At 44.0% G+C, this 12,529-nt stretch overlaps 1 protein-coding gene across 1 annotated transcript; it reads right to left on the bottom strand.

Annotated features, from left to right (window-relative positions):
* Positions 1 to 8,299: 8,299 nt before the first annotated feature.
* On the bottom strand, positions 8,300 to 10,628 carry LOC133900258 (protein ACCELERATED CELL DEATH 6-like). Its single transcript, XM_062341368.1, has 3 exons — positions 10,118 to 10,628; positions 9,349 to 9,938; positions 8,300 to 9,106 (listed from the first exon to the last, which is right to left on the bottom strand). The coding sequence occupies exons 1-3, from the start codon at positions 10,626 to 10,628 to the stop codon at positions 8,300 to 8,302; spliced, it is 1,908 nt and encodes a 635-aa protein (XP_062197352.1).
* Positions 10,629 to 12,529: the final 1,901 nt, after the last annotated feature.

Here is a 12,529-nt window from a genome sequence, read left to right as displayed (position 1 = left end):
ATAACGGCGACAAGAACGAGAACGAAAATCCACAGCAAGAGACGGGAAATCAAATAACAGCAAATGATCAGATGGAACTCAGCTAGGAAGCATCTCGCCTGATCCGTGATTGGGAGTGAGAAGGAGAGGAGGATTTGAGGTGGGCCGGGGAAGAAGGATTTGGGGGAGAGGATAAAAAAGTGAGAGGGGGAAGTGTCACACCCTACTTTACAACCAAGTCTATTTATAAAAAAGAAAGAAATTTTGGCAGTATTTCCTCTATAGAGAGGTATAACTGATCAAAAGAAATATCACAGTCAGGCAGAAACAGATATAACCAGCATATATATAGAGTCCGCCACGACGCTACCAGCGTCGTACCACAACATAAACAAAAACAAACGACGGACCATCAGACACACCACTTGTATATACCGGTTGAGCTATCGACATCGTGATAAGTTAGTGTGTGCAGCTACCGAGATCCATCCCCAAAATGCACGTCAACATCTAAACATACCTTTACCGACGATGAAGAAAATTCGATCAAGAACGTCCGAAAATAGTACCACCGAGAAACCGCCTTCGAAAAAATTGACGATGAATCCGACGAAAATCCGAATTTTCCAACTTTTCCCCCTTTTTTTCTTTTTTTTCTTTTTCCTTTTCTTTTCTTCTCTTTCATCCTGGCTTCTCTCGGCGCTGGCTGCTGCTTGGCTCGGGCGGCTGAGCTAACACGGCAACACACCGAGGGAGAGAGGGGGAGGCAGCCGGCGGTGGCCGGCGGCGGCGGGCGCGGCGCAGCGGCGCGCGCGCACGGCGACGCAGCAGGGGCGCGGCGGCGCAGCTGGCACGGCGCACGGCGGCCGGAGCAGGCGGTCGGCCGGCGGCTGAGTTGCGGCGGCGACCGGTGGCGCAGCGGCGGCGGCAGGGGCACGGCGGCCGGCGGGCGCGGGAGCTCGGCGGCGCGGGAGAGAGAGAGAGAGAGTTCGCGAGAGAGAGAGAGAGTCACGGTGCTCGAATGCTCTGGATGGATCGGTCTCCAGTACTTATCCTCTTTTTTTCATTTTATTTTTTAAAACAACAAACGGTCTAAATTTATTGGGCTTGCTACGGGTCACAAAGTGCCCGAAACGGACATATGAATAGCAAAATGGGTTCGTCTCGACGAGATGAACGTAACCACAGTCTCCGATCATCCATACGAGCAACGGATCAAAAAGTCAAATTTTTGGTCAAATCTCTCTTTTTTTTCTCTCTCAAAAATTTGGTATTACATTCTCCTCCCCTTAAAGGAATTCGTCCCCGAATTCTGCCACTTCAATGGCAACTATGGAATAGAGGTAAAATATTTCAAAACTTATGACTCACCAGTCTCAAAGAGCTTAGGATACTCCTTGCGCATTTGTTCTTCAAGTTCCCAAATTGTTTCTCGTTCTATTTTATTTGTCCAACGGACTCTCACAAACTTGATAGTTCTCCTTCTCATGACTCGCTCGGAGGAATCCAGAATACGTACTGGGTGGCACTTTACGATCAGATCTTTCTCTATTGTAATTGATTCAACATCAATTTTATGCTCAGGGTCTCTCAGATATTTTCTTAACATAGAACATGGAAGACATTATGTACTCCACTCATTGAGTCTGGTAAATCAAGACGGTATGCCAAACTGCCTACTCGATCTGTGATTAGAAATGGACTAATGTACCTCGGATTAAGCTTCCCAGAGATACCAAAACGTACAACACCTTTAGTTAACGACACTCTGAGAAGAACATAGTTACCAACTGAAAATTCTAAGTCTCGTCTCCGAATATCTGCATAGCTCTTCTATCGACTCTGAGCAGTCAACAAGTTCTGATGTATTTGGTACACCTTCTCTAAGGTTTGCTGGACCAAATTTGGACCAAGTAGTGATCTCTTTCCAACGGAATCCCAACACAAAGGGGAAACACACCTTCGACCATACAAGGCCTCAAAGGGAACCATCCGAATACTAGCTTGATAGCTATTATTATAAGCAAACTCTGCTAAAACTGGGATACAAATTTAGAATCCCGATCTGAAATGATCGGTTTTGGCACATCATGCAACCTCACTATTTCCCTGATATACAAGGGAACCAAATCATGTGCCGAACTGGTTGTCTTCATTGGAAGGAAATGTGCGGATTTTGTAAGCCTATCCACGACAACTCAAATAGCATCTTTGCCTCGAGGTGAACGAGGCAACCCAACAACAAAGTCCATAGTGATATGTTCCCATTTCCATTCTGGAATTTCTAAGGATTGCATTAATCCTGCAGGTCTTTTATGCTCAGCCTTTACTTGTTGGCAGACACCACAAGCTTCAACGTACTTAGTAATATCCACTTTCATCCTTTTCCACCAAAAATTTAGTTTTAGGTCTCGATACATTTTGGTTCCACCGGATGAATTGTATAAGGAGTCCTGTGGGCCTCTTTCAAGATATTCATTTTCACATCTGCCTTTTGTGGTACACAAAGACGTCCTCTGAAGCGTATTGCGCCATTCTCATCAATGGTAAATTCCTTTGAATTTTTTCATCGAAGTCCTCTTTCGAACTTCTAAAAGAAGACGATCATATTGTTGAGCTTCACGTGCACACTCAGGTATAGTAGATTGGATGATCATTTGAGTTTCTTTCTGCACAGTGCTAGCCAAGCAAAAAGATATCCCCATTCGATCCAAATCCGAATGTAAAGACATTATTGCTTTAGGTACACCTGTTCTGCTAAGGCGTCAGCTACCATATTTGCCTTTCCGGGATGATACTGAATTGTCAGATCATAGTCTTTGATTAATTCTAACCATCTTCGTTGTCTCAAATTCAGATCTCTTTGAGTGAAAATATACTCGAGACTCTTATGATCAGTGAAAATATCACATGACTCACCATACAGGTAATGCCTCCAACTCTTCAAGGTAAAAATCACTACAGCCCATTCTAAGTCATGAGTGGGATAATTCTGTTCATGAGTTTTCAATTGTCTGGAAGTATATGCAATTATTTGATCTCCTTGCATAAGCACACAGTCAAGTCCAATTCGGACAATATCGGTGTAGAATGCGAAACGCTTGCCACTCTCGGGCAAAGCCAGAAAAGGAGCGTTCACTGACTTATTCTTCAAAGTTTGAAAATTTATCCCACATTCATCAGTCCATACAAATGGAACACACTTCTCAGTAAGTCTAATCATAGGCTTTGCAATAAAGGAAGAACCTTGTATAAAATGTCAGTAATGGCCAGCGAATCCAAGAAAACTCTGAATCTCAGTTACATTGGACGGTCTTTACCATTTCGTTGCCTTCTCACTCTTAGAAGGGAAAACGAATCCAAGAACACACAACATTTCTGCTAATACTATACCAGCCAATTATAAGACACTCTCTTTGACTAGTTCTAAAACCAAGGCATTAGTTGCCCAGAAACATCCTTTTTGGTGGATGCAATCACACCAAAAAAAAATTATTGTTTGGCTATCTCCACAAACTTGGGTCGAAACCCCCCAATAAGAATATAAACCTTCTTCGCTTCAACTTCAACTCCTTCACAGGAAGGATCAATTTAAAACCTTTATGGTTCAGGATTAAAGAAACATCAACACTTCACCTCTTCTACCAACATCACTAACTCCAAAAAAAATACGAGTGTGGGTAGATCTACACAAGAGACAGTCACAACATTAAGATATAAACCTCCAGTTGGTCATTCTCATCCCGATATATCACCAAGTCTAGATGGGGTGATCAGGAGATTACAACCACTTGCCTAATTCAATCCTTCTAAACATCTAACGACTTGTCCTTCATGGTACAAGTTTAGACTTGCACTTTCCAACTTGAATACCAGAACACTTTCATCCAAAGGCAGTTGAACCAATAGATAAATTGTGTTGACCGGTACGTTCAGAAACATGCCCAACTGGCATACTAAAGAACTTCACATCTTGCTCACATTCCCAGGCCAGTCAAATTATCGGTAACCACGCCACAACTTCTTCAAAGTAAAATTGCATGCAAAAACACATCCTCCTCAAAAGTTGAAAAGACATCGGTTAATCTAACCGACAAGATGATCACTGCGGAAAGCTCATGGAGAGGGTTGAAAATATGACTTCTGCAACCTCAACCCTGTTAATCCAACTCCAATTTAGTTATTTTGCGAATTTAGTTTAGCAAGCACCATTTGCAACACCAATTTACCGTCAACAGGTTGAGCGTTAGCATACAATGCTTCTCTCCGGGTCCTTAGAAGGCATACCCTCTCCTGATCAGCAACAAAACTACGGAGATACACCCCAAATGTTCATCCTCTTTCACAAAACTCCTTTAAACAGGGGAGCAACCCTTAGCTCCCAAATATAATTCTAATCTCAGCATTTAAATGCCAGAATAAACTCCACTTTTACAACACTCTTCCCTTGAACCGGGGTTTAGATAGACTTACTCCCAATAGAGGCAAACTTCCAGTATGTAAACCCACTCAGGCAGCTCTCAGTCAAATCTCCATCCTTAGAGAAAACTGGGTCACCAACAAAAATCCAAAACTTTCAAGTCAGAAACTAGTCAATTACTTCTTTAACTTCATTCACTCCACAATAACCAATAGGAAACAAAGTTCTAGGATGGATCACATTAAAAATCTGTCAATAAAACACCACGATAAGCCCTAACAACACCTTCGGTAATTAGGTCAGGAAAAGTTCAGGCAACCTTAAATTTCAACATTCACTTCAACGAGCAAAATTCACTAGGTTCAATTGATAATGCTCCCATGGTGACAAGCCAACTTAGCATCCTATCATAACGTTATAAGTCATAGACTATTCAACAAACCCCTGACAACGCCAATGCTCCTACAATCCAAGTATATTCTTGGCTTCAAGCTTCAAAGCAAACGACAGGTTTAGCTAAGCGATATCAGAAACATAACACGTTTCAACCAAAATCTCTACCTCAGCCCCGCAAGAGCCAACCTTAGGTATTCCAATCGTGAAACCTCATAAAACAGGTTTGAAACAACTGATGCATCCTTAAGGAAGGTGTCGCTCCATTAGCATCACTTCGATACAAATCAGTTGTTTCAACGCAATCGATAACTCTAACTCCCATAGCCAGTGGACTATTCCGCAAAGGCTAACTTAACAAAATAACTACCTCAAATAATCATTTCAAAACATGCATATATATTCCAACCACAAAAGATTATTCTCAGATAGTAAAGAAACTGACACATAAGATATGCAAACATTTCAACTTAAACACGAGGTGTTAACTAACCCTCATAACATCAACAACTAGGGTACAAGTCTAGCAAAAGATTAGAAAAAAAACTCCCAGAACCCTATTAGGTTCTCGCTATCAACACATCTTCACACAATCGACACAAAGATCGCCCCGACTCCATGGGAAAAGAAATTCCTACACCATTCTAATGTTTAGGTTGAAAACATTATCACCTTATCTTCTATGGTAAGGCACACATCGATCTATTTCTCCGACATTCCGAGAACGAATAGTTAGGGTCAACGATATGGGGGCCAGTCCATCTCGTACCCAAAACATTCGATCTGTATGTGGATAGTTGGATCGCAAACCTAACTCTTGGTCAACCTCACCTGGCAATGCAGAAAAGGCATCATGGGGGCCCTCCACTTAACCCATCTGCAGTGCCATACAACAGTTATGCTATTGATCCTCTGAAGCTTCTCAGGTTCTAATGACCAAGGTAACTATTTTAACGCCCTGACAAAAACACCATTCCAACGGAACTGACTCCAACAACTTAACAATATATATCAATGATAAAACACTAAAGAATATGTGGACAATCAAAGAAGTAACTTCAATAGTACTTATCTGAGATAGTGAACATAAGCGAACAAAGATAAACAAGACGTATGCAATGCAATGCATCCCCATACCCATTCTATTTGTGCAAGTGTGTCAGGTTCATCATTCAATTACCTAGGACCTAAAGCCTAGGCTCTGATACCAAGCTGTAACACCCTACTTTACAACCAAGTCTATTTATAAAAAAAAGAAATTTTGGCAGTATTTCCTCTATAGAGAGGTATAACTGACCAAAAGAAATATCACAAGCAGGCAGAAACAGATATAACCAGCATATATATAGAGTCCGCCACGACGCTACCAGCGTCGTACCACAACATAAACAAAAACAAACGACGGACCATCAGACACACCACTTGTATACACCGGTTGAGCTATCGACATCGTGATAAGTTAGTGTGTGCAGCTACCGAGATTCATCCCCAAAATGCATGTCAACATCTAAACATACCTTTACCGACGATGAAGAAAATTCGATCAAGAACGTCCAAAAATAGTACCACCGAGAAACCGCCTTCGAAAAAATTGACGACGAATCCGACGAAAATCCGAAATTTCCAACTTTTCCCCCTTTTTTTTCTTTTTTTTCTTTTTCCTTTTCTTTTCTTCTCTTTCATCCTGGCTTCTCTCGGCGCTGGCTGCTGCTTGGCTCGGGCGGCTGAGCTAACACGGCAACACACCGAGGGAGAGAGGGGGAGGCAGCCGGCGGCGGGCGCGGCGCAGCGGCGCGCGCGCACGGCGACGCAGCAGGGGCGCGGCAGCGCAGCTGGCACGGCGCACGGCAGCCGGAGCAGGCGGTCGGCTGGCGGCTGAGCTGCGGCGGCGACCGGTGGCGCAGCGGCGGCGGCAGGGGCACGGCGGCCGGCGGGCGCGGGAGCTCGGCGGCGCGGGAGAGAGAGAGAGAGAGAGAGTTCGCGAGAGAGAGAGTCACGGTGCTCGAATGCTCTGGATGGATCGGTCTCCAGTACTTATCCTCTTTTTTTCATTTTATTTTTTAAAACAACAAACGGTCTAAATGTATTGGACTTGCTACGGTCACAAAGTGCCCGAAACGGACATATGAATAGCAAAATGGGTTCGTCTCGACGAGATGAACGCAACCACAGTCTCCGAACATCCATACGAGCAACGGATCAAAAAGTCAAATTTTTGGTCAAATCTCTCTTTTTTTTCTCTCTCAAAAATTTGGTATTACAGGAAGACAGCCAGCTCACAGTGGTGTCGGTCACCGCTGCGGTCGCTGAGGGCTGCTGCCAGCATGGCTGTGGTGTGCGTGCGCGCCGGGCATCTAATGGAAGGATTGGGGGCAAAGGAAGAAGAAAGGGGAGGAATGAAGACGATGAGGGCAAGATGGGCATTTTGGAGAAGGTTGACAGTAAAAAATCAGCAGAACTAACGGTAGCCGCATATAGGCGGTTCAAAATAAAATTGTAATAGCACTGAAAGTTCTACATATTTATAGCGGCAGTTTAGAGCGTGTTTGGATGCCCTGCTGAGCGTGTGCATGCACCAGCAGATGCAGAGCGGAGCGGTGTGTGCGTGTTTGGTTGGCGCTCGTGCAACTGTATCCGTCTAGCCAGGCTCAGGGAAAAGCCAGAATCGGTCGTTTCCGTCGGGGCTAGCTGAGGAGATACAAAACACTGTGCATACGAATTTTTTTACGTAACTTTCGATTTTATTTAGAGGTAAAAAATTCTAAATATTTTTTTAGAAAATTAGAGCTCACTAGCAATCCATTTTAATTAGGTTGATCAAAAAGTCTAAGTCAATATTTAATTAAAATTCTCCAAAAATCATAAAAAAATCACTAATATTCTTATTCGGTGATGTACTAATTTATAAAAATATTTTCAACCCTAGGTTATTTGGTAAAAAAGTGAGTTTCTTGGTAGTACAACATATACTCATGCAGACAACCAAATACAATCTCTTCTCAACCAGACTGAGCATATGCAGCCAACCAAATAAACACTACTACATCTCCCTAGCCTGTATGACTCATACGAGTCAGATTGAGAACATACGGGCAACCAAACAGACCCTTAGGGGCAGAGAACATTTGCATTTGCATGAGGGGATTTTCCCGGATCAAGCCTAACTTTTCTTTAAACCTTTGCCTCAATATATTTTTAGACGATGGAATTACAACTTTCGACCAGTACATAAAAAAGAAATACATAGTCATACATTATTACAAGGAAAGCCGAACAAATTGGCAAAAAAAGAAAAGACGAAAGAACATGACAAACAAATTGTCATGGTGTGGCCGATCTCCCACTGCCGGCCACACACCAACACATGCGGTTCATTATTACATAGGAAGTATAGGAGCAGAACTAAGTGATACAGAAAATCACGATGTACGAAATACAATAGATACCATTCATTGTGAATAGTGGTAATTAATCGAAACTCGATGGTATACGTATAAGCAGCAAGACTCACTGGATTGTGTAGATCTTGTAATATGCTAACGTACCGAGGATTATTATGTAGGGCCAAAACGCCCACAAGAAGATGGAGACGATGATTTCTGCAAACTTGAAGCATGCGCTGGTACACAGCCTAAGAAGCAGCACCAATTCTCCTGCAGCTGTCATGCACACCCATCCAGCAACATCAAGGAAGGTGAAGGTCATGCCCATCCATGTAAGAATAGCAGTTGCGCGAGCAACCGGAGCCAGTGTCGTGTACGTGCCGAGCGCAAACGCGGCAGCCAGGCTCCGGATCGAGCTGTGGATGAAGAAGATGGAGAAGACGAAGGCAGACATGCGCATGCGGATGTATACCTCGCTCCATCCAGCGTACACGAGGCTGATGGTGGCCAGGGCGGCGCAAAGCAACGAGAGGTTGTTGCCCACGACGAACCCCTCGAAGTAGTCGTCCTTGGCGAGGATCGGCGTGCCGGCAGGCAGCGGCGCGCCAACGATCGGTTGGCGTTCTTCGGTTGATCGGTATCCACCAGGTATGGTGAAAGCTGCTGCGAATGAAACCGTTACGAGTAGCGCTGATACAACACCCAATGTCGTTATGGAATCCGAGATATTCTTTTCTTCCTTGGCCAGATCAATGGAATCCGAGGTCAGCCTCTTTGCTTGCTTCGCCTGATCAATGGAATCCGAGGTCAGCTTCTTTGCTTGCTTCTCCTGATCAATGGAATCCGAGCTCTTCTCTGCCTCCTTCGAATTCTCATCTGTTTTAGGGCCATGGTTTTCACGGCTGTGAGCACCATATTTACCACCAGCAAACTTCAGCAGAAATTGTATCCTAAACCGCGATACTGCCAAAAAAAAAAAAGAAAAAACAAATTAGTGGGATTCAACATTTTTCTGAACTTGAACATTGTAAACATGCATGAGGACTAATATTCTGAACTTGAACTTTGCTATCCAAATGTATATAAATTAATAATATAAGCTACGATAATTACCAATTTGTCATTGTTTTTTGGACACCATAGTAATTAGCAGATAGAGTACGTAGTACGTACCAGCCGATACAGAAGAGGTATAGGGGGCGTCTGTGAAAGATCCAGCGGAGTTTGCCCCTTGTTATTTGGTAAATTTAACTGAATTTCCTTGTTCCACAGTAAACAATAGAAGGTCATTAAACTCCCGGCTAGGACAGCACGGTGTAGCACGGTGTTGCCTTCATCGTCCTGCATATTCGTGATCGCTGCAAACCTCCCCGTCTCCTGACGTCGTACATAAAACATAGCAACAAGCCAAACTAAAATGGAGTTGTTGTAGTCGACGGCGACGTGGAGGAAGGTTCTGCCCTGGGCGTCTCGTAGCTCCGCGCACCCGGGGCACTCTTCGAGAAAGACGCGAACTATTTTGTAGTTACATATTCCCAAGGAGTTGTTGCTTCCCATGGCTGCTACGTGTATGGGAAGTGACCCGTTTTTGTCGCGCTGATATGCCGAAGATCTGTCAGAATTTATCAGCGATCTGATCACCGTACTTCCACGAACCAAGCGTTCTGTAGCTGCTGCTGCAAAGTGCAGAGGCGTGATTCCGCTGATTCCATCCCCTTGTTTGATGAGGTCCTTGTCCCATTGTAGTAGCGTGTCTGTCATCTCTGCAATCACAATAAGGATATATAGAGAGAGAACGTTATTTATATACGACCAATTAAGAACTTAGCAGGCGCCATTGGCGCCCCCATGCATCATCTATTGTGTGACAAACACAAATCCATGGAAAAACGCAATAACCTAATTAGTGGAAATATGTTAGCCTATAGAGAATATGACTCACCTATGCTCCTGAGAACTGCGGCATGCAAGACATTTTGTCCATCTGGTCCAGAGTAGGACAGCTCCTTGTCCTTTTCGTGCAGTTGCTTCGCAATATCGTAATGTTCTAACGAGACGGCCAGGTACAACGGCGAGGTGCCGTCGCCATGACGAGCCAGTTCTGAATCCGCCAACATCAACCTGTCGACCATTGCCTTCACCATCTTCACGTCGGCCAAGCGGAGGGCCTCATGCAGGGCCGTCTCACCTCGCTTGTTCTTCTTTCTCAGCACTGCCTGCACCCTCGCATCGCCGTCACCACCGCCCTCAGCTCTTGCCAGGTCGATGAGTTGAGAGACCATATGGATCCCCCCAGCTCTGGCGGCGCAATGCAAGGGCGTGTCGCCCTTGTCATTGACGACGTCTAGAGGGTGCTTGTTGTGCAGCTTGGCCTTGCTGTGAATCACTCTTGCGCTCTCCAAGAACATTTCGTTGTCCCCGCTGGACGCAACCACATGGAGGATGGAGTCCATGTCGGTGGTGTTGTCATCCTCAATGTGGATGGCATATGGTAGTCGCTCAGAAGATTGTTCAGCCGAGCCGAATTGCCCTCCCGAGCGGCCATCAGGAGCTCGGGGTGCTGCCGCACAGCAGGCTTCCGGGACTCGGGAGTTTGCGTTTTCTTCTCTAACGCCATTGGATGTGTGTGTGTGTGTACGTACTATACTCTCTCGATTGGTAGCAGCACACGCAGCGGTTCCCCGTGCATGCATGTGTGTGTATATATACTCCGTTAGCTGCAGTCTGCAGCCACAAAGAATAAGATTCACGTCTACTGTTTCACACGCCACGCATCTGTAAATGTTCTTTAATTTGGTCATACGTCTGCTTTAAAAATTTGACGAGATTCGCCTCAAACTACATGCGCTTTTGGTTGGGAATCGATCCTTTGTGACATCGTTACAGCTTTTACTACTCCAGCTCTTATCAGCATGAATCCAGCCGAATTTTCTTTACGTTATAAATTACAGCCTAAACTTTTGGGAGCAGTGAACTGTTGGAACAAGGACGAGATAAATGCCCAAAAGCAACACCCACCACAGCCCAAACCAACTCTGGCCACAGGGCACTCAAAAACAAATGAGAAGAAGTCTCCAAACAATCACGAAAATAACAAGTACGAGAACCCTACCAATGTCGCTTGATCATATTATCTTTAGTAAGAATTACATCCTGAAAAAACTGTGACAAATTTTTTTTTGATCTTCAAGGAAATTAATTTTAGCCTTCCGAATAGGTTTGTTATGTGGAACAGAAATGTTATGCTCCAAAAAAGTGTACACATATGTAGGAGCAATGTTAGAGAACATCAATATATCAACCTGGGGTGCAATTCACACTGAGGATGTAATTTGTGCAACCTATCTTCGGTTCGGTTGGGACACCAAATCAAAATAAAAATAAATACCGAAATTTTAACTCCGATCTTGAAGTTTGTTATTAAGGGGGAAAAAATAAGTATAAAAACACACACTACGCAACAAACAAATTATGTCTCTAACAACTTTCAAATTTATCCTAACTATTTCCTCTTCCATCCCACAAGATCCTTTTTGAGGCATCGGTCCCCTCTTCATCGCATCAATTTTTCCCTTTACGAAAGAGTTCTTTGCATCCGGCACAAGTAAATTGTGCTATGCACAACCAGGTGCACCTGTTAGCGTCTTTCTTTAATGATTTTTTCAAGAGGAAGGCACCTGCCAAGGGCATCTACAATGTTTATGGCCCAGGGTAGTCTTAAGATGGGGTCTACGCGGCATGACAAAATCGCTACAACCTTTATTGCTTGAGGAAACCATAAGATGGGACGCAAGATCTAATAAATCAGTTAGAAGAGAGATCAATTTGATTCTTGGTAGATTTGTTCTAGAATGACTAGTATAGATCAAATACACGTCAACTCCTACATGACCCCTGCAGACGGGCCCATATACCAGTTCGTGGGTTGGATCAGTGCAAACTGTTACTTTCTGTAAGATAATCCAATATATGTGCAAAATTTTGCAAACTCATGACTTGCGCAACAAGCGTCGAGTTATACGGTACAAATTAAAATTGCAATTTACTCTTTGTTCTGATAAATTGGGATAAGTACAAATATACTTCAACACCCTCCATCAATATCAATTAACAGGGTGGAACCATGTTAAAATTGCGGCGAAGCATTCCAAATTGCAGCCTCGGCAAAGGCTTGGTGAAGACATCTAGGCCCTCGGTTGCTCATCGGTCGTCAGAACACGCTATAGCGAATGCACTCTGGAGTATGGAGTCTGACTTCTGAATGTATAGTCCAGGATCTTGGGAAAACTTCAGATAATCCAAGATTCACTTAACAGTTACCCAGTGACCATCCCTTTGCACAGTCCTTTATCAG

The sequence above is a fragment of the Phragmites australis genome, chromosome 19, assembly GCF_958298935.1.
Source record: "Phragmites australis chromosome 19, lpPhrAust1.1, whole genome shotgun sequence".
NCBI classification, from domain to species: domain Eukaryota; kingdom Viridiplantae; phylum Streptophyta; class Magnoliopsida; order Poales; family Poaceae; genus Phragmites; species Phragmites australis.
Note: the sequence above shows the minus strand (reverse complement) of the source record. Positions and strands in the feature narration are given on the sequence as shown.